At 47.5% G+C, this 20,977-nt stretch overlaps 1 protein-coding gene across 2 annotated transcripts in view; it reads left to right on the top strand.

Moving 5' to 3' along the window:
* Positions 1 to 20,977, top strand: part of LOC142567151 (uncharacterized) — a 399,588-nt gene that overhangs the window by 186,691 nt on the left and 191,920 nt on the right. For both annotated transcript variants that reach the window (XR_012825178.1, XM_075677821.1), the window contains exon 4: positions 14,489 to 14,582. Coding sequence is in view for 1 of the 2 variants with exons in the window: in XM_075677821.1 (XP_075533936.1) it covers positions 14,489 to 14,582 (94 nt within the window). In the remaining variant the exon portion in view is untranslated. The remainder of the gene's footprint in view (positions 1 to 14,488; positions 14,583 to 20,977) is intronic.

Genomic DNA, 20,977 nt, shown 5'->3' with positions numbered 1-20,977 from the left:
GATACTTTTACGGATACACGTTCAACTAAAAGTGTTTCACGCGTGCGACGTGCGGAATGTGTGGTGTCCTCGCCGCTGCGCTCCCAGCACCCCCGCATACGTGAGAAACAAAAAAACTATTTATTAGAACGTTTCAGCGTCGGTTCTACTGTTACAGTTCCCGCCAGCTATAGCCATCTGAAATTGCACAGAACATTATAGCTAGCCTGCACACAGTTGGCACGCGATTAAGGTGGCATAAAGCAAACGGCGCGGTGCTAGCGCCGTGCTGTTAAAGCTTCGTGCGGGTACCGCGATACCGTCAATACAAAACCAATACAGGACAATATATGGAACGTTAGGCGAAGCGAATTTGGGGAAAGAGCTTATTGGAAATGCTATATCTGCGCACCCACCAACGAAGACAGCCTTTGACGCGCCTGGTCAAAATTTCACGACAAGAGTTTCTAACCTCTAACCATGGTTATATCACCCGCCGTGGTTGCTCAGTGGCTATGGTGTTGGGCTGCTGAGCACGAGGTCGCGGGATCGAATCCCGGCCACGGCGGCCGCATTTCGATGGGGGCGAAATGCGAAAACACCCGTGTGCTTAGATTTAGGTGCACGTTAAAGAACCCCAGGTGGTCAAAATTTCCGGAGTCCTCCACTACGGCGTGCCTCATAATCAGAAAGTGGTTTTGGCACGTAAAACCCCAAATATTATTATTAACCATGGTTATATCATAACCGTAACGAAGGTTATTACAACCGTATTCCGAACCCAGATATGGACAAAATGAGTCGAGCGTTTTCTTTTACCTTCACTGATTTTGCAATGAATCTTTCATGACGTTCAAAACAGGATAACAAGATGTTCCATGAACGCCTCCATAGAAGAGAAGAAGGAATCCAATTTATTCCAGCCGATATGAATGGCACTGCGGCCGTTCTATAGGGCGCCTGATTACTGATGATGGGGTATATAAATCGGCGCATGAAGCAGCTTCTTTTTGAACGTAATATCATTTTATACACCTCAGGCGTTTTTCCTGCTTCTCTTTGTCACTCTCATTCTGCAGAACTAAGGCGCATGTGTGATATATATACCTGTGTCACAAGGGCCACGTTTGCACGCCTAATCTAGTCGACGCATGCTTCGAGATTCTCAAGCTCTGCCCGACTTGGAGGAGTGGCGTTGCCGCTATAGCTTCACCTTGTTTCAGCGCTTTCGCCTTGAAGCAGTATGCACTGATCATGTTCTCTCTAGAATTTATCGCGCAAATAACGAATCCTGCTGGTATGGCGCGGCTTGCGACTTCCTATGTTATTGGACTACCCCGTTTATGCCCAGCAAAGGCGACAGCTACCCAACAAACTGAGGCCGGGGAAACCGCTCCTATTCTCACACGGGTCAATATTTGAACAATGACATGTTACAGCTATGCTTCAAAGAGAAACGAATAGTTATTGGCGTGAAATATTTCCTTAAAGGGACACTAAAGGTTACCAGAAAGTCAAGTTAAAGTGATAAAGCAATGCTCTAGAACGTCTAAGGCGTCAATATAATCGCAAACTGAGCTTTAGTAACCGAGAAATTGAGGTAAATGCATGACACGATTTGAGACCTCCCAGCGACATTCCGGTATCTAGCCCGATGACGAAAGCACTCCTCATCATAATTTATGTCACTAGTACTCAACTACTCGTATTAAAAAGATAATTTCATTAGATTATAAGACGGAAGAAAATGCTACTTGTCTACTTCTATTCGATTCTAAGAAAAAATAACATTTTGACGTTACCCTTGAATAGTATGGGTGATCGAAAGGTTTCGTTTTCGCTCGACTCAGCGCGCTCGACATTGCGCCGCGCGCGCTTCGGAGTTTCAGTTGTTTCTTTATCGCGTCATGCTGCGGTGGTCTTGCTGGCTCGCGAAACTTGCATTTGGAACAAGCAGCGAGAATTCCACGTCCATGTGATGTCCTGGGATGCGCGAACGGTCTGCGGAACTTGGCCAAGGGCAGCTGCAGCGGCGAATCCAATGTTACTTATCACTGTGTGCCAACGACTGAACCTCTCCGTTCGAAGTGGTTAAGTGCCGTACCTCTGCCACAGCGCGCTGACAAATAGCCGAGAAATCACGTAGTGTGCTCGCTGCACTTTCCTCCAGAGGATTACGAGTTCAACGCCGACTTACTGAAGTCGCGTGAAGTGCCTTTCAAAGCAGGCCGTCGTCGTAGTAGTACGCAACGACGCCGGCAGCGCGAGCCCTCAACAGCAGGTCACGTTCATCAGTGCTTAAATCGCTGAACTCGAGCCCAGTTCGAGCGTCGACCTTGGCGTCATAAAATAAAGAACCAGCTTATCGTCGTGCGCTTTCCCTTCCGCTAGCCACCACAGTTCCGCTTTCGCGCTACTGTCGGCTCTGTCTTGGCTCTGTTTCTGGCCGCGCGTTTGCGTTTTGTGCAGAAAAGCCGTAGCGCCATCTGCGGGAGTCGTTTTACTCACCGACGGCGCAACATCACTATGAGACCATGACGTCAATACTCCCCGATTGGAGGGCGGGTGATTTGAACTGCGCTAGAGGTACGCGGACGCTTTAGAACGCATTTTCTCTTAAAATAAGTCTCTTCTTCGCACGAAACAAGCGTTTCGAGGCTTCCGGGATTGTATTTCAGCAGTCCACGTTGACTTAATATTAAGCTTTAGTGTCCCTTTAATAATACGAATACGTGTCCATATACATAGACATATTAGGGACGTGTGACTCACGTTTGTTGTTCCCTCATCTTCATAGGTTGTTCGTGTATTTCTTTATTTTTATTAGCAAGTATGTGTTGAGGTTTGCGCCTGTCTGCGCGTCGTCTTGGTTGGTATTGTATTGGAAATTTTGTAACACGTATTTTTTATTTTACCCGTTAGTGAAATGGGAGCAGCCGTAAGCAGGCATGCGCTCCCGACTCTCTCTATTTGGGCCTCAGTTAACCCTAGCCTGCCTCCTGCTGCTACACGAACTACACGACCATCTAGCAAAGCCCATAGCCATTGAGATACTTCTCTAATCTATAACGAAGCACTTCCGGCCGCCAACGTCAACAGCAGCAATCCATGATCGCGAAAGCAAGCAGCGCTGATAATTAATCTGAAGGAGTAAAAAGCGCGTTTTATTGCTGGAGAATGTTTCGAAGTCCACGGAATTTACGCTAAGGTTTTAGCTGTGTCATTCTTTTGTCCGCGCGTTACATTAATAGGATCCAATTTCTCGAAGTGCACTGGCAACATGCAGGCCGCTGGCTGCGGTGTTTTCGGCACGTACACGCACTGGCGTATACTGGTGCTTCGCTATGCGAGCGAGGTTTTCGGTGCCAAACTCTGGCCGCCCCCTTTTGCGTTGCTCGTCTTCGATTCTGATCTTCCGCAGCCGTCGCGTTGTGGGCATCGAAATGGTCGCGTCATTCCGGCCTACAGGTGTGAGCGCCACGTTCCGAACGCCCCAGAAGGCTGCCGCGCTATAGAAACGCGTCGGTCGTCTCTCCCGCAGCTCTCCCGTGCTTGTGTCGCGTGCTGCGACCGCCGACTGGTCTCTTTCCGTGCTGCGCCGTCCTCCGCCGAACGAAGCGGCGCCGCCCCGCGCGCCGGTCGTGCGACGCGCCTGGGGGTCCGGCCGAGGCGCGCTCTCTCCCGCAGCTTCGGCGGCCGTGCCTGATGGGCCCTGCACGAGCATGACCAACCCGCGCGGCCTCCGATCGAACCGCGCACGACAGATAAACCAGTTTATTGGGAGTCCCCTCCTTCCCGTTGCGTCCACCCCCGGCACATATTTTTTTTTTAGAGGACGACCCGCGTTGCTTTCGCCTTCCATGCAAGTTGCACTTTCGTTCAGACCCTGTTTCATTCATCGCATCTACCAGCGCCTAGGGCAATGGCGCGTTTGCTCCTCTATGGTCCGCGTAGATATCCAGGCTCACACTGCTCTGTCTCTCGGCTCCACGCTGTACTCCCGTCTGTTCTACAGTATTCCCTGTACGCAGATGATATCTGCATATGGGCCTCTGGATGTCATATACAAGACATTCAAACAACGCTGCAAGAGGGTCTTGATAGTATCGACACCTTTTTAAAAGAAAGAGGCATGAGTCTCATACGCAAAGACAGCCGTACTTCCTTTCACTAGACGACAGCTGAATAATTTCCAACTTACGCTTAATGGGCGAACTTTGATGTTTGTGAAAGAGCATAAATTTCTTGGAGTTATTCTTGACCGCCAGCTAACATGGGCTTCACACATCCGCGCAATTGAAAAGCAGTCCAATGCAGTAATAAACGTACTTCGGCGACTCGCTGGCACAACGTGGGGGGGGGGGGGGGGATCAGTCTCTTCACTACTACAAGTTCATAACGCACTCATAAAACAAAACAAAAAATTGCTTACTCGGCACCTATTATCCATGGTTTATTGCAAACTTCTGAGGGACGTCTTCAACGTTTACTGGCAAGAGGGCTGCGAGTGTGTCTTGGGATTCCGCAGGCTACCTCGAGTTCTTTAGTAATTGCAGAAGCTCGTCACCCACCATTTCCAGTCATACGAACGGTTGAAACATGCCGACATATTTATCGCATCTTGACCCTTACACGAGAAGCATCCATTAAACCTCGCGCTTACCGAAAGAAACAGAATCAAAATTCACGATGTTCGAGAACATAAAGCGTTATTACCAAGATTTGAATTATGCAAAGTGGATGCTTGTTACCCTCCCTGTAAATAGAATTATCGGTTGACGGGATTATATCTAAGAGACACATGTTCATAGTAGCCGCACAACAACTGGCACTCTTCCAAATTTACTCCTCATATCCCCAGTACATCCACGTTTATACAGATGGTTAGTGTCAAAAAAATTCCTCGACTTCAGCATTCGTCATTCCACATTTAGCGATAGAGCAAACATTTAAATTCTCCCGAGAGACATCTTCCACCGTGGCAGAACTGTTTGCAATACTGTGTGCTTTGCGTTTCAAAACATCAGAAAAACATTCGCAAAAATGGGTTATCTTTAGCGATTCGCAAGCCGCTCTCACATTACTACAGAGCAATAAGAAAAATTCTTTGAACACTTAGCTATTGTATGAGACACTCAAATAACTTACAAAAGCAAGCGCAATGGACCAGGTAATTGCATTCCATTGGATATCTGGGCACTGCAATATTCCTGGTAATACTGCAGCGGACGCAGATGCGAATCGGGTGCACAATAACGCAGAGACAACCAATATTCCCCTATTGCGTAGTGAAGTCCGTCTGCTCCTGAGACAGATTTCTTGTCGCCTCAGCAAAACTACCTGGTTTGATCAGCAAACTAAAAACTCGGAGTTATACTTTATAGACCCATGTATAAACTTATCAATGCCGGAAAATCTAAGAGACAACAGAAAATTTGAAACATTGGTACACTGCCTGCGTCTTGGTACTGCATTTACGAAACACTTCTTGTTCAGGATAAAACGTGTCTAGTCCGCAGTGTTCTTGTGGCCATCCAGATGAAGATGTGCATCATCTTCTGATCGAGTGCACGAAATACGATCCATAAAGAAGGGCACTGCAAGCAGATTTGTTGATATTATACAGAAGACCATTCACTCTAAGAAAGATACTTGGCCCATGGCCAACTGCGGGCCTTCAAAAAAGAGCGCTTCTTGCTCTGAAAAAGTTTTTAGAGGACACCAACATTTTGGGAAAATATTAAGTATCAGATGATCCGAATACGATAAATGAGTAACACAAACGTTGTTCGTGGTTCATAATTGGTTTGTGGTGATGGCAACTTTTACGCAATCTGTATAATTCTGTTCTGTTCTAGCAGTGCATTACATGTGTTGTGTGTTTTGGCTGTTCAAAATATCTGACTTTATATTTGCGCACGTGGACTGAACTAATGCACAGAACTTTGCGACTCATGTACTGATGGACTGTATATTTTTTATTCATCCAGTGTTTTACTGAGTGCCGTATTTTGTGTCGCTATTCTCCTTTTTTACGCAAATTTGTTTCTTTTGCCAAGTGACAAGGAGTAGCCGGTGCCACCATAAAGGCGCCAACCTCTCCTAATATTCATTTCAATAAAAAAAAAAGGTGGCTGGTGAAAAAAAAAACAAAAAACAAGAAGAAAGCACGATGGGGCTGTCCACACACATCATTGGTACCGTGTATTTGAAGTCGGAGGCGATCTCACCGCTGCCAACCAGATGTTTGGATCCCACCGATGGCATCGGTTGTTGGGAACTCGGCGCTGACGCCCGTGGTTGTACCTGGGTCGCAAGCCCCAAGGGTAGCGTTGGCCTGGCGGCCTGGGGTACAACTGGAAGCATCCGAAGGTCCCGGCAAAGCATGAGTCGACTGGTAACAACAAAACAACTTGTTTATTTTAACATCGCAAAGAGTTGGCGGTCAGGTTGACCGAAGTAGAGAGACGGGAGAGCACTTTACTCAACAGAAGAAATCGGAGCCCTCCTTTTGGCGTCCGGGGGCAGCTGTTTTTATACTCTCGCAGTTGAGGGCAAGAAGGAACCCCTCAATAGACGAGCACGTGAATGTACAATGGGCTAATGGTGACGCACACTGTCGTAGCGCTGCCGGTCGGGCACAATGACTGGAATGAGAGGGTGACCCCTGCTGTCGCATCGCCTGGTTCGGGCACAATGACTGGAAGGAGAGGGTGACCCCTGCTTTCGCATCGCCTGGTTCGGGCACAATGGCACATACACTCACACACGCACATGAAGACACGTGGCATCGGAACATGCCTGGAAACGCCTGGAAACGCCTGGCGGGGAGCGTTGCGGCGACGACGAACGGGCCAAAATGTCTGCCGCCCCGCCGCAGTCGCGCCGGCAAAACCGCGTGTCGCAGGCGAAACGCAACAGACCGCCCCGCCGGGGGAAGGAGATCCCGATGGACAGGGGACTGCATCCGCTGTCCGGAGGGATGTCGCTCGATGATGCTCATAACCGAAGTCGGGCGTCCCTCGACGTTTCTTGAGCGCAGCGCACAGAGAAGGCCTCGTTCTCTCGTTCAGGTTCGCACGGGACACTGCAAAGTGACTTCGGGAGAGTTCACATTTTTGTTCTCGTTCCCGGCAAGCGTTAGAACTACGCTGAAACTCAACCGCTCAGTCAGCAAGCACGGCACAACCCTCACTAAGCCCTGCCAGGCTCTTTCCCCTTTTTATACCACTGCCTAGTTCCTTACAGTAGTCTAGCATCACTCAGAACGCGTCCACAAATAGGAAAATTGCACTAGAAAGCATATCATCACTTTGAAACACTAAACAAAAGCAATATGTTAAAAAAAATCCTGCCTCAGGAAGAAAAACATCAGTAACCAACAATTTTGAGGCTGATTCCTACGTTAGGGGCTTCGACTTAAGCCATCGGCGTTACCGTTGAGACTCCCCTTTTTGTAACGCACCTCAAAGGAATATTGTTGTAAAGCGAGGCTCCAGCGCAGGAGGCGGCCATTTTTGGGAGAGATGGTCTGCAGCCATTGGAGAGGGCAGTGATCCGTCTCAATGATAAACCTCGAGCCGGCTAGATAGCATGACAATTTCTGAACGGCCCACACGAGACATGCACACTCTTTCTCGGTGGCGCTATACGCCTGCTCACGACTGGTCAGCTTACGACTAGCATACAGGACGGGGTGTTCTACTTCTCCCTTTTCCCGTTGGCACAGTACAACGTCCATGCCTCGCTCACTAGCATCGCACTGAACAATGAACCCTTTTGTATAGTCTGGCGATCGTAGCACAGGCTGGTTTGTTAGGGCACTCTTTAGGGCGCTAAAAGCTCTTTCTTTTGTCTCGTCCCAGACGACTGTTTGAGGCTCTGTTTTTCTTAGAGCATCCGTCAGGGGAGCCGCGATATCAGAGTACCTGGGGATGTACCTCTGATAGTAGCCGGCGACACCTAAGAACGACCGAATATCGGTCTTTGTGCGCGTTTGCGGAAAGTCTCGCACAGCGGCCACTTTTATTTCAGAGGGGCGGCGACGACCCTGACCAATCACGTGACCGAGGTAGACAACCTCGGCCTGTGCTAACTGGCACTTAGGAGCCTTTACTGTCAAGCCCGCTTCGCGCAGGCGGGTTAGCACTGCCCGCAAGTGTGCCATATGCTCAGACCAGGATGCGGAGAATATCGCTACGTCGTCTAGATACGGTAAAGCGAATTCTTGCTGTCCCCGCAACACTTTATCCATGAGGCTTGAAAAACAGTATGGCGCGTTCTTCAAACCAAAACTCAACACTTTAGGACGGAATGTTCCCATTGGTGAAATGAACGCCGCATACCTACTAGCCTCTTCTGTAAGTGGAACCTGCCAATAACCCCTGACAAGATCTAGGGTGGAAATAAACTGAGCGCTACTAACTTTCTCCAGGCGCTCCTCGATGTTAGGGATCGGATAAATTTGATCCTTAGTGATGGAATTAAGCCTGCGGTAGTCGACGCAAGGACGAGGTTCCTTGCCCGGTACCTCAACTAAAATCAAAGGGGAGGTATAATCACTCTCACCTGCCTCAATAACACCGAGCTGTAGCATTTTCTTTACCTCAGCCTCCATAATATCGCTCTGGCGGGGTGACACCCGGTACGCCTTGGATCGTACTGGCTCTGGGGAGGTAAGTTCTATGTCATGAGTAAGGACAGAAGTCCTACCAGGCCTCTCAGAGAACAGACCTTGAAACTCTTGTAATAGCTGGTGTAGTTCGGTTTTCTGCTCAGGCGACAGCGGTGCTTTACTGATAAGGTCACTAATGACTTGACCGGTGTCTTCCCTGTTCGTCACTGAGCCTAGTCCCGGAAGCTCGACCGGAAGCTCTTCAGGAACGTTTACCATCATGCACACCACTGCTTCCCTTTGTCTATAAGGTTTGAGCAGATTACAGTGGTAAACTTGCTGTGCTTTCCGCTTTCCTGGCAGACTTACCACGTAGTTAACGTCCGACAGTTTCTGAACAATTCGCGCTGGGCCCTCCCACTGCACGTCTAGTTTGTTGTTTAGCGATGTGCGCAATATCATGACCTCATCGCCCACCTCAAAACGACGGGCCCTGGCTGTCCGATCATAATAAACCTTGGCCCTCTGCTGGGCCTTTGTCATTGCTTCACCTGACAACTCCTGTGCCCTTCTTAAGCGTTCGAGGAGCTTAAGTACGTACTCCACCACGACTGGGTCGTCACCCCTACCTTCCCACGATTCTCGAAGCATGCGAAGCGGAGATCGAAGCGAGCGACCGTACACCAGTTCAGCTGGCGAAAACCCCGTAGCCGCATGCGGCGCGGTCCTTAAAGCAAACATCACCCCAGGCAGACACAGCTCCCAGTCAGTTTGATGTTCAAAACACAAGGCTCTCAACACGCGCTTCATGACGGAGTGGAGCTTCTCAACGGAATTCGACTGTGGGTGGTACAGTGAGCTGTGTAGCAGCTTTACCCCACACCTTTCGAGAAAAGTTGTCGTCAAAGCGCTAGTAAACACTGTGCCCTGATCTGATTGGATTTCCGCAGGAAAACCAACTCGCGCAAATATGGACAGTAGTGCATTAACTATCTCAACTGAGCTGAGTTCTTTAAGCGGCACTGCTTCAGGGAACTTTGTCGCTGGGCAGATCACAGTCAAAATGTGTCTGTACCCCGTGGCTGTTACCGGCAGAGGTCCCACTGTATCAATAACGAGCCGTCTAAAAGGCTCCGTTATGATAGGTACCAATTTCAACGGCGCCCTTGATTTGTCCCCTGGTTTGCCCACCCGCTGACAAGTGTCACATGTCCTCACGAAATGGTCTGCGTCCCGAAAACACCCTGGCCAATAGTACTCTTGCAAGAGACGGTCCTTAGTTTTCTTAACTCCTAGGTGTCCGGACCAGGAACCCCCGTGCGACAAGCGCAACAGATCCTGACGATAGCATTGAGGAACGATCAGCTGATCGAACTCCACTCCTCGGCGGTCTAGATACTTCCGGTACAGGACTCCACCTCTTTCCACAAAACGCGCAGTTTTCCTGGCGATACCTTCTTTGACATTGCAGCGCACGTTTTCCAGGCTGCCATCCTTTTTTTGCTCGGCTATCAAAGCCGACCGGCTGACTTTTAGCAACCTATTAAGTCCGTCTGACGTAGGCGCGATGAGCAAATCAGTAGATAGCTCTTCTAACTTTCCCGTGTCGGGCGTTTCCTCTCCAGTATCTGGCGCCTTTAACGTTACAGACTCAAGTTTATTCAGTTCGGGCGTGCTCTGAATATCAGCTTGCTGCGCCTCTGACCCTTTTTCGTTGTTTGATAACGTCGGCCCCGCAACTACCGCCTTTGCAGCGAGCTCCCGAACCTTCGATCTGGTTAAGGCCTGAACACTAGCTTCACCAAACAAAAGCCCCTTCTCGCGCAGGAGGTGATCGGACCTGTTTGAAAATAGGTACGGGTACTGGGGGGGCAGCATAGATGACACTGCCGCCTCCGTCTCAAGCGCTCCGAAAGGTCCTTCAATAAGCACTTTTGCTACCGGCAGACACACGCTATGAGCTTCCACAGCTTGCTTGATCCACGCGCACTCGCCCGTGAACATATGGGGTTCTACGTAAGACGGGTGAACTACATCCATCGTAGCTGCGGAATCGCGAAGCACTCGGCACTCTTTCCCGTTCACGAGGAGGTCTCGCATGTAAGGCTCGAGAAGCTTCATGTTCTCGTCAGTGCTGCCTATTGAAAAAAACACAACTTTTGGTGTTGTTTCCGGACACTGCGCCGAAAAGTGACCCGGCTTCTGGCACGTATAACAAACGCGCGCTCGCCTCATCTCGAACCGCTTTCTGCGTTTGGCTGCCGCCGTCTCTTTACGTTTGGTCGGACTGCTTTCACTCGCATCCTCACTACGCGTGTCCCCCTTTAATCTCATGGGCGTGAATTTCGGCCTCTCAAACTTCGAGCCAAATTCACCCTTTTGACCGTCCTTAGCTCCGCGAGCCCGACGCGTCACAAACTCCTCGGCTAGCTCAGCGGCTTTAGCCACCGTACAAACGTCTGGCCTATCCAAGACCCAGTATCGCACGTTCTCCGGTAACCGACTATAAAACTGTTCTAGCCCGAAGCACTGCAGAACTTTATCGTGGTCACCAAACGCTTTCTCTTCTTTGAGCCACTCCTGCATGTTCGACATAAGCCTATACGCAAACTCTGTATATGACTCACTTTTGCCTTTCTCATTTTCCCGAAACTTCCGACGGAACGCCTCCGCAGACAGCCGGTACTTTTTTAGCAGACTCGATTTCACTTTGTCGAAATCCTCTGCCTCCTCTCTATCCAAGCGAGCGACTACGTCGGCCGCCTCGCCGGGTAACAAAGTGAGCAAGCGCTGTGGCCACGTTTCCCGAGAGAACCCCTGCTTCTCGCACGTTCGCTCAAAGTTAACCAGGAACAAACCAATGTCCTCTCCAAGCTTAAACGGCCGCATCAGGTCAGTCATTTTGAACAATACTCGTTCTCCTGCACCGTGTGCCTGACTTCCATTACGAGCGCGTTCCATCTCTACCTCAAGACGCTTCATTTCCAAAGCGTGTTGACGGTCACGCTCTTGTTGCTCTCGCTCTTTCTGTTCTTTACGTTCACGCTCTTCTTTTTCTTTCTGTTCTTTTATTTCGCGCTCCTGTCTTTTTGCAGTCTCCCTCTCTTCAATGGTCTCAAGGCATTCCGACAGCTCGTCATCCTCAGCCTCTAACTCAAGAATAGCCTTTAGCAGTTCAGGTTTTCTGAGTTTGTCTGAGACATCCAGACCCAACTCTCTTGCAAGCTCCACCAATTTCGGTTTGCGCAACGACTTCAAATCCATGGCTGCTCTGAATGCTGCTTTCTCTACTGCCTAATATTGTCTTGCCGCAAACTAACCCGGCAGCAACGACAACCACAATTACCAGCTCTGTTTCTGACACTAACAAAAGCCTGGCAAAGCTCAGAAGAAGAAAGTCCCGCACTCACCAAACCTCGCAGCCAAGAGTTCCGCGCAGTCGTTCCGCTGCAGGCAACCAGTCATCACACAGGGCTCGTTGCACTGCTCCCGGATCGTTGTTGAGCTGCTCAGCATACAGTCAACTGCATCTCTTCGCTGCTGGCCTCCGTTGTCGCGATCTCACCGCTGGCAGACAGTTGTTTGAAGTCGGAGGCGATCCCACCGCTGCCACCAGTTATTTGAAGTCGGAGGCGATCTCACCGCTGCCAACCAGATGTTTGGATCCCACCGATGGCATCGGTTGTTGGGAACTCGGCGCTGACGCCCGTGGTTGTACCTGGGTCGCAAGCCCCAAGGGTAGCGTTGGCCTGGCGGCCTGGGGTACAACTGGAAGCATCCGAAGGTCCCGGCAAAGCATGAGTCGACTGGTAACAACAAAACAACTTGTTTATTTTAACATCGCAAAGAGTTGGCGGTCAGGTTGACCGAAGTAGAGAGACGGGAGAGCACTTTACTCAACAGAAGAAATCGGAGCCCTCCTTTTGGCGTCCGGGGGCAGCTGTTTTTATACTCTCGCAGTTGAGGGCAAGAAGGAACCCCTCAATAGACGAGCACGTGAATGTACAATGGGCTAATGGTGACGCACACTGTCGTAGCGCTGCCGGTCGGGCACAATGACTGGAATGAGAGGGTGACCCCTGCTGTCGCATCGCCTGGTTCGGGCACAATGACTGGAAGGAGAGGGTGACCCCTGCTTTCGCATCGCCTGGTTCGGGCACAATGGCACATACACTCACACACGCACATGAAGACACGTGGCATCGGAACATGCCTGGAAACGCCTGGAAACGCCTGGCGGGGAGCGTTGCGGCGACGACGAACGGGCCAAAATGTCTGCCGCCCCGCCGCAGTCGCGCCGGCAAAACCGCGTGTCGCAGGCGAAACGCAACACGTGCGATTAGCAGGGAGCGAGTTGCACCGTTAGAGAAAATAAACAAAGCTCGACGCTGTGGGTCGTCGGCTGTTGGATGTCGCGGAGGAACTCAGGCGCTGGCATAAAATAGCCATACATAAGAGAAAACTACGCAGCATGTATAGCGCTGACTGATGCCATTGCGTGCGACTTCCTGGATCTCGAGTAACTTGATGCACAGTTAGAATTGTATTTAAATCAACTGTATGATTGTGAATGCAATGAGTCGTTTTTTTTATTCGCTATGTTTAGTAGTACAAAAGATAAGTAGAAATCGGAGGCGAAACAGAAAGCGTTTAAGTGTTTGACTTTATTTTCGATACCATAATATTTCGCACGAAGTCAGATTCACGTATGAGCGCTAACAAATTCAAGAACACGTGCGAGAAAGGTGTCGCTGAAACCCTGTCAGAACAAGGGCACCCGGCCACGGCGGCCGCATTTCGATGGGGGCGAAATGCGAAAACACACGTGTGGTTAGGTTTAGGTGGACGTTAAAGAACCCTAGGGTGGTTGCAATTTCCGGACTCCTCCACTACGGCGTGCCTCATCATCAGAAAGTGGTTTTCGCACGTAAAACCCCATAATTTAACAAGGGCCAAATTCTGCTGCGTGGGAGACGGGTCTAAGTACAAGCTTACGGTGTACTGCAACAGACTGCTCCGGCTTATGACAAGGCTATACAGGAGCCAGATAACGGAACATATCTCCCTGGGGTAACTGTAGCTTCGTCAACAAAAGCTGTGTGTAGGAGACGTCACTGCATGACGCTTCACAAAGGACCTTCTTATAGGGCTCGCTCACGGGACAACCAGAAACGAACGATCGTCAAAGCGTTTTCTTTTGCTGCACCGCTGCCGTAGTGAACTAGAGCCCCCTGGCAACCGAGGAAGCATATCAACTTGCCGTGTCCTCCTCCTCCTCCTCCTCCTCCTCCTTCTTCTTCTTCTTTTCCGTCGTCTTCTTCTACACCGGGTAATCTCCATGCTGCTGCTGCTGCTTTTTTCTAAGTCATTCATTGCTCTTCCTTTTATTTCGCCTCCATCTGCTGTACGCTAATCCTGCTCTCTATCTCCCCCTTCCGCTCTCATTCTTTTTTTTATCCCCCTACTCCTTCCCCCCGTGCAGGGTAGCCAACTGGAACTGCCTCTGGTTAACCTCCCTGCCTTTCTATGCTCTCTCTCTCTCTCAATCCTGCTCTCTATCTCCCCCTTCCGCTCTCTTTCTTTTTTTATCACCCTACTCCTTCCCCCCGTGCAGGGTAGCCAACTGGAACTGCCTCTGGTTAACCTCCCTGCCTTTCTATGCTCTCTCTCTCTCTCTCTCTCTCTCTCTCTCTCTCAATCCTGCTCTCTATCTCCCCCTTCCGCTCTCTTTCTTTTTTTATCACCCTGCTCCTTCCCCCCGTGCAGGGTAGCCAACTGGAACTGCCTCTGGTTAACCTCCCTGCCTTTCTATGCTCTCTCTCTCTCTCTCTCTGCTCTGCTCTGCTCTACTCTGGGTCGCTCTGTCTTACTTCTTTTTTGTGACTGTCGTTCCAGCTTTTTCAGCTCTTGGCTTGGTGATCGCCTTCAACGTCATCCTGCCAGATTTTCTCGAAGGCTGTCTTAGCGCTGCCGGACGTTGTGTACTCTGGTGAGTGTTACCTTGGCGCCAGGAGAATTAACAAGCCTATGGCTTAGTCACGTTACTGTTCGCCTCACGAGCAAGAAATTCGAGGTTAGATGTCATTTACTAGGCACACATTTTTTTTTAAGTAAAAAGCTGAGCGTCTGGCGTAAAATCCCGGCTCAAAGCGCGCAGGCCTCATGTTATTCGTGAGGCGTTGCTTCGAATCAGTGCTTGTATTAAGCAAAAGGCTCTTACGCTAGAATCGTTCTAGAATTCCCCTCTGCGAAATAAATTTTCCACTCACTCACTCACTCACTCACTCACTCACTCACTCACTCACTCACTCACTCACTCACTCACTCACTCACTCACTCACTCACTCACTCACTCACTCACTCACTCACTCACTCACTCACTCACTCACTCACTCAAATTCCAGTCTATCTTCATGCTGGACATATTAGCGAAGGTGGTCGGCCAATGGCAAAGAACACTTACGAACGAAAAGGTTTGCGGATTCGGACCCAGGTTCACAAAGGCTTTTCGTTCGTAACTGCTTTTTGACATTGGGCAGTCGCTTTCGGCAGTTATATGTATAACATTACGATTGGCTAGCATGCGCTCTTGCTATTAATTTTAGCATAAGAACTTCTTTCAGATTACGGTCCCAAGAGTAGTTCTATGAGGTTTCATCTGGAAGAGATTCTTCACTGGCATGCCATGTATCGACGCCCATGGTGACCACACGCATGTAAAGCGAATCGCCACTCGTGTGGGTTTATCAACCCTCGAGGCCACCTCCTTGAAGGAATTCTAGAACTTGAGCTTCGTAATAATGCTGCTAATGAGCTAAAACTAATTCTAGAACAGACATTGTAATATGCGTGCGTATGTTTATTAAGTTTATACGTTTCTGTGTTTTCACGTATATCATGTTCATGTCCTTTTCTCCATACGTAGTGCATTAATGTGTCATGTACGCACAATGTGCTATATACACTTCGGCTTTTGCTTGGCGATATTACGTCGTTTTGCATAACTGGTAACTTTATTTCCACGCAACTCCTTTTTGATCTGCTAGAGCGTATTTATTCCAAAGAAAAAAAAATGAACAGATGAATGCAAATTAATTTTATACGACAGTTTTGATACTTCCAAGTAGCACCACTACGAAGCTCGCGTTTATCTGACATGCTAGTGCTTAAGCTTGGACGAGTAAGTAACCGTTCATTTCGATGGGTTTCAGCTCTCTTTCACTCTAGGCCTATCCCTTATTTCCGTAAGTCTGTATATGCTGTGAACATCACCGAAATGTATCTGCCGGGATAGAACGTGTGACAGTCATGTAGTGGTCGTTCCAGCAACTTAGCCACGTTGACGGCCACGGCGAGAAGAACCTGGGAGAGGGACCAATGTTCTTTTCACTGCAACGACGTCCTACTTCTTTCACACGTGTGAAATTACGCACGTTACGCAACAAAACGAGAATAAGAGACCAGCGAAAAAGAAAAATACCTGCCAGAGCGCTGCAGCTAACGCATTTTCATTCGACGAGAAAGGCCGCCATCCATTTGGCAGTGCTTGTAATCCAGACCGACTACCCGCAATCGTTCTGCAACATTAGAAAGGCGACAAAGACCGATCAGTGAGTGGGTTCAGAATTTTCGCTGCGCGCAGCTTGCACTGCGTCAACCAGTAAGTCGGCAAAAGAGGCGGCTCTCAAATCCACGGAAAACGTGTCACTATAATCCTACCACCGCAACTCTGAAATATGCAGTCTGCGCTTAAAAGCGCGTGAAAAAAAAAACAGAAAAGAAAAAAGAACAAGACATTGAAGCTGCGATGCATAAATCGAAGGTCACCAATGGGTACCTCGCGCGCTCTTTCGTTTTCTTGCCGGTTGAACTGGTTGGTGTTTGCTTAAATCGAAAGGTCGCTGAGGCTTATCTCACGCGATCTAAAGCTGCGGCGTGTTTCCCACACGTGCGTGTACGACCGCGTACTTGGAAGGATTAACGGGTGTAAAGCGCGCTTCTTTCTCGTAAATTGTTCATCCCGGGAATACACTGAGCGCTGCCGTTCGACTCTATTCTCAAGTGCGAGCACAAAAGCCGGGTGACGTACGTTTTTTTTTTTTTTTCGCTACGTTCGACGGTGCGTAGTGCGACATCCACCAGGTAGATTGGTGGACGAGTAGCAACTGGTATTGTAATTGGCGTTTCGACGCGACTGCCGAAGTACACTTATCGGCAAAATAATGAGCGCGATCTTCACGTTAAAGGGACAGCTTCGTGCAATGAATGATGTATGCCCGAGCAAGAAACGCTCGAATATGCGAACTGTAGATTGTGCCTGGTAATCTAGTGGCTACGACGGGTGTCAGTGCCTACTACACTCGGCTAAGAAAAATAACTGCGTGAAACTTTGTTTGCGTTGCGTAACTGTAGGTGTATGTATGGGCTAGCCAGACATCTTTGCGGGATTAAAATAAGGAAATGCTTCGTAGATTTTTCGAGGTGCCCTTCGACCGAAACTGCCGAAGAAGTTGTATCAGCCGGTTGTAGCTGTACGAGTAGCCTCGACATGATTAATGGAGATACCTCTATGAATTTCGGTTGCGATGATCGCGCGCAAGAACGCGCGCAGCTTCGCATCGCGTTTGGACCTTTCTGAGGTGTCGCAGTTATTAAGAGAGGGCATTAACGCATATTGAAACTTATCAGTAAGAGATATGCAAATATGCATCGAGCAAAAAGAGAAGAAAGAAACAAAAAAGAAAAGAAGCAGGATATCGATCCTAGAATTCTCGAGAAAGCGTCCATCGAAATGCAGAACAATAAACTCTAATTATAAAGATGCAAACGATGAACATGTTATACAAAAGGCACAATTATATAGGGTGCCCCAGCTAACGTTAGCCAAGCCGTCGAACGAAATGAAAAAAAAAAAGATTTACAAAACAAGAGTGCAAGATACTATTTTAAAAACTACGGTGTTCGGTCATAAGACCTCTGACAACTTAACATCGCAAGTGTTATAATCTCATTTTACGCCGTGACTTTTTAATATATTTTCCCTTTAAACAGCTTGGGTAATGTTAGCTGGGACTCATGGTATACTGTATGCAACAATATTAGTTTTACGAAAACTGTCAAACATAGTCAGAGATAAATATTCACGATATGAGAAATTTATTTTCAAAGTTGAAAGAAATGTTTCTTCAAACTGGTGTTAAATCACGCTAGGGTTTGGCAGGTTGTAATGAACTAAGGCAGTGAGTTCCAGCGGGTAATTGCAGAAAAAAGTACTGTCTGCTTGCCATAATTCGTGTCAATGTTTGGCAATAGCAAACTATATTGGTAGGAGAATCATTGTGTTAAAATTTGTGAGGTAAGACGACGGGGATGCATTAGCTGGATTTTATTCATACGCGCACGAAGAAATGGGAATTCTTATACTTAATGATATGCCACGTTGCATGGGATGAATTCGGAGCTTATTGCAAGTATGGGTAGCATATTCTCTATAATCACTGAAGGTAAGTATTCTGACTGCTTGCTTCTGTAAATGAACAATTGCCGACAAATGTATTCTATATGTATTTCCCCAAGGCCCAAGATGAAGAACAGTAAAGGTAATATTAAAAAAAGTAAAGTAACATTAAGGTAATTTGGTAAGTCACTATAGTGCAGTGAAATAAGTCATGGACCTAAAATAGAAGCTTCGGGAACTCCTTGATTGATTATTTGAGTAAGAAAATGAATCAGCAACCTGGACAACCTGTAATCTGTTTAAGAGGTAATTACGCATGAGCATTTGTGTACCCCGATGTCGTAAGATTATGGTTTTCGAATAGAATTATGGGCTTAATCGTGTCGCAAGCTTTCGAAAAAATCCACAAATCTGGCCCCGGCAAAAAAGTACTTGTAACTGTAGAATTTATAGAATAGCGTAAATTTCATTAATGCAACATATTTAGAAAAGTTGCGCCTAAAACCAAGCTGATATGAAGGCATGATATGATATATGAATAAACTTGTTTAGATAATTTTACAACTAGGTAACTAACAACTTCTCCATTAGTTTTCTAAATAAGAGAGCAATGGTTATCTGCAGAAAACTAAAGTAATGCTTAACAGTCTCGGAAGAGAACAGCAATTTACAATAGGCAGCGAGGCACTGGAAGTCGTAAGGGAATACATCTACTTAGGGCAGGTAGTGACGGCGGATCCGGATCATGAGACGGAAATATTCAGAAGAATAAGAATGGGCTGGGGTGCCTTTGGCAGGCATTCTCAGATCATGAACAGCGGGTTGCCATTATCCCTCAAGAGAAAAGTATATAACAGCTGTGTCTTACCAGTACTCACCTACGGGGCAGAAACCTGGAGGCTTACGAAAAGGGTTCTACTCAAATTGAGGACGACGCAACGAGCTATGGAAAGAAGAATGATAGGTGCAACGTTAAAGGATAAGAAAAGAGCAGATTGGGTGAGGGAACAAACACGAGTTAATGACGTCTTAGTTGAAATCAAGAAAAAGAAATGGGCATAGGCAGGACATGTAATGATTAGGTAAGCTAACCGATGGTCATTAAGGGTTACGGACTGGATCCCAAGGGAAGGGAAGCGTAGCAGGGGGCGGCAGAAGGTTAGGTGGGCGGATGAGATTAAGAAGTTTGCAGGCACGGCATGGCCACAGTTAGTACATGACCGGGGTTGTTGGAGAAGTATGGGAGAGGCCTTTGCCCTGCAGTGGGCGTAACCAGGCTGATGATGATGATGATGATGATGGTTATTGGACGATAGTTATCAATTATTTAAGGTCACCCTCCCGTATATGAAGGTGCGTCTAATCTTGCGTATAAAGGCGCATACAACGGTGTATGTTAATGGACAATAAAGAGAACGATTAAGTTATAACACTGACTGACAAATTACACGTCTTGAATACGGAAAATGTGAACCTTATACCTACAGCGCAGTTTTGGTAAGTAAAAAAAAAATACGCAAAAACATGAAAGTCCGCTGCAGACCAGCTAGCTTCAATCAATCAATCAACTTTTGTTGCAGTATCAAATGTACACTGTTGTGGACGCAGAGAAAAAGCCATGTTCAAAACTTGACGAAGTCTGCACCACCAACAGAACACCATAGGGCGAGAACTACAATATAATACAAGTAAATAGGCGGGAGTGAAATTACGAGAGTAATATGCAGCTGAAACAACGTAAATCAAACTAAGTAATACCAATATGTGCACATTCTACTGAATTATATAATCATAAATTAAAACAAGGGTACAGTGATGCAATTCAATAGAGGTGCTGAAAGAAGGACTAAATAATTGCTACAACGTTTTATTATGTTAATAAACTTGACTAATTGACACAAACGGTATGAGCGCAACGAATTACCAAGTCTAATAAAATGAGATTGCAATGTGAAGTAGCAAAGTGGGAGCAAGACATGCGCTGTGAAAAAGCGCTTAAAAAGAAATCTCGGATTACCGGGCACATGTATTTAATAGTACAAGTAACTGATACTTAAACATTTGTAATCCGTAGTTTGTGCGTGTTGTTGGCATTTTACAGGGTCCACTAATTCTTAAGGTTCGTGGGCAATCATTCTTATTTAAGCACAATATTTCAAAAGAAAATCTTTGTGCAAGTTGTGTAGCGTTTTAGTTGCATTCACTTGTGCTGTTCTGTCACTGGCAATAAATGTACTGCGACGAATATTCCATGGTGCCGTATGCGTGTGCTGTGTGCGTATATGCTGCACTTGCAATGATACGAAAGGCTTCCTTTTGCATAGTAAGTAATCTTTCAGTGTTTGTCTTTGTTGTCGTTCCCCATACCAAGTAGCAGTAAGATAACTTTGACAAAAAAATGTACTTGTGAAGTGATAGCTTTGGGTTCTATGCAAGGAAAAATCGATGCTTTGACATAATACCCCCTGTTCTTGAAAGCCTGCATAGTACTCTATCCACTTGGTTTGTCCAAGACGTTTTTCAAAAACTACGCCGAGATTTTTAACCGTGTTAGCCAGTTCTATGATTGACGCCCCCAATCTTAAACTGTACTGCTTACTCACTTTCTGTGCCTTGGCTTAAAAGAAACTACGTTTGTTTTTGCAGCATTTATGGCTAACGAATTGACGGTACTCCATTTATTGAGTTTATTAAGTACCAAATTACCCTTGTCGAATAATTTTGAAGGATTACCGCCGGTAAGAAAGAGACTGGAGTCGTCTGCATCCATCATAAATTTGGTGTTGCAGTCGATGTTTACAATATCATTAATATACAGGTTAAAACGTTATGGGCCCCGTATACGTCTCTTAGGCACGCCTGGTCGGATGGATCGGATGGATGATTCAACAGCGTTTATAGTTACTCTTTGATGACGATGCTTCAAG

This window comes from Dermacentor variabilis, chromosome 1, assembly GCF_050947875.1.
Source record: "Dermacentor variabilis isolate Ectoservices chromosome 1, ASM5094787v1, whole genome shotgun sequence".
In the NCBI taxonomy this organism is placed as follows: domain Eukaryota; kingdom Metazoa; phylum Arthropoda; class Arachnida; order Ixodida; family Ixodidae; genus Dermacentor; species Dermacentor variabilis.
The sequence above is the reverse complement of the archived record's forward strand: the minus strand, read 5'-3'. Positions and strand labels throughout refer to the sequence as shown.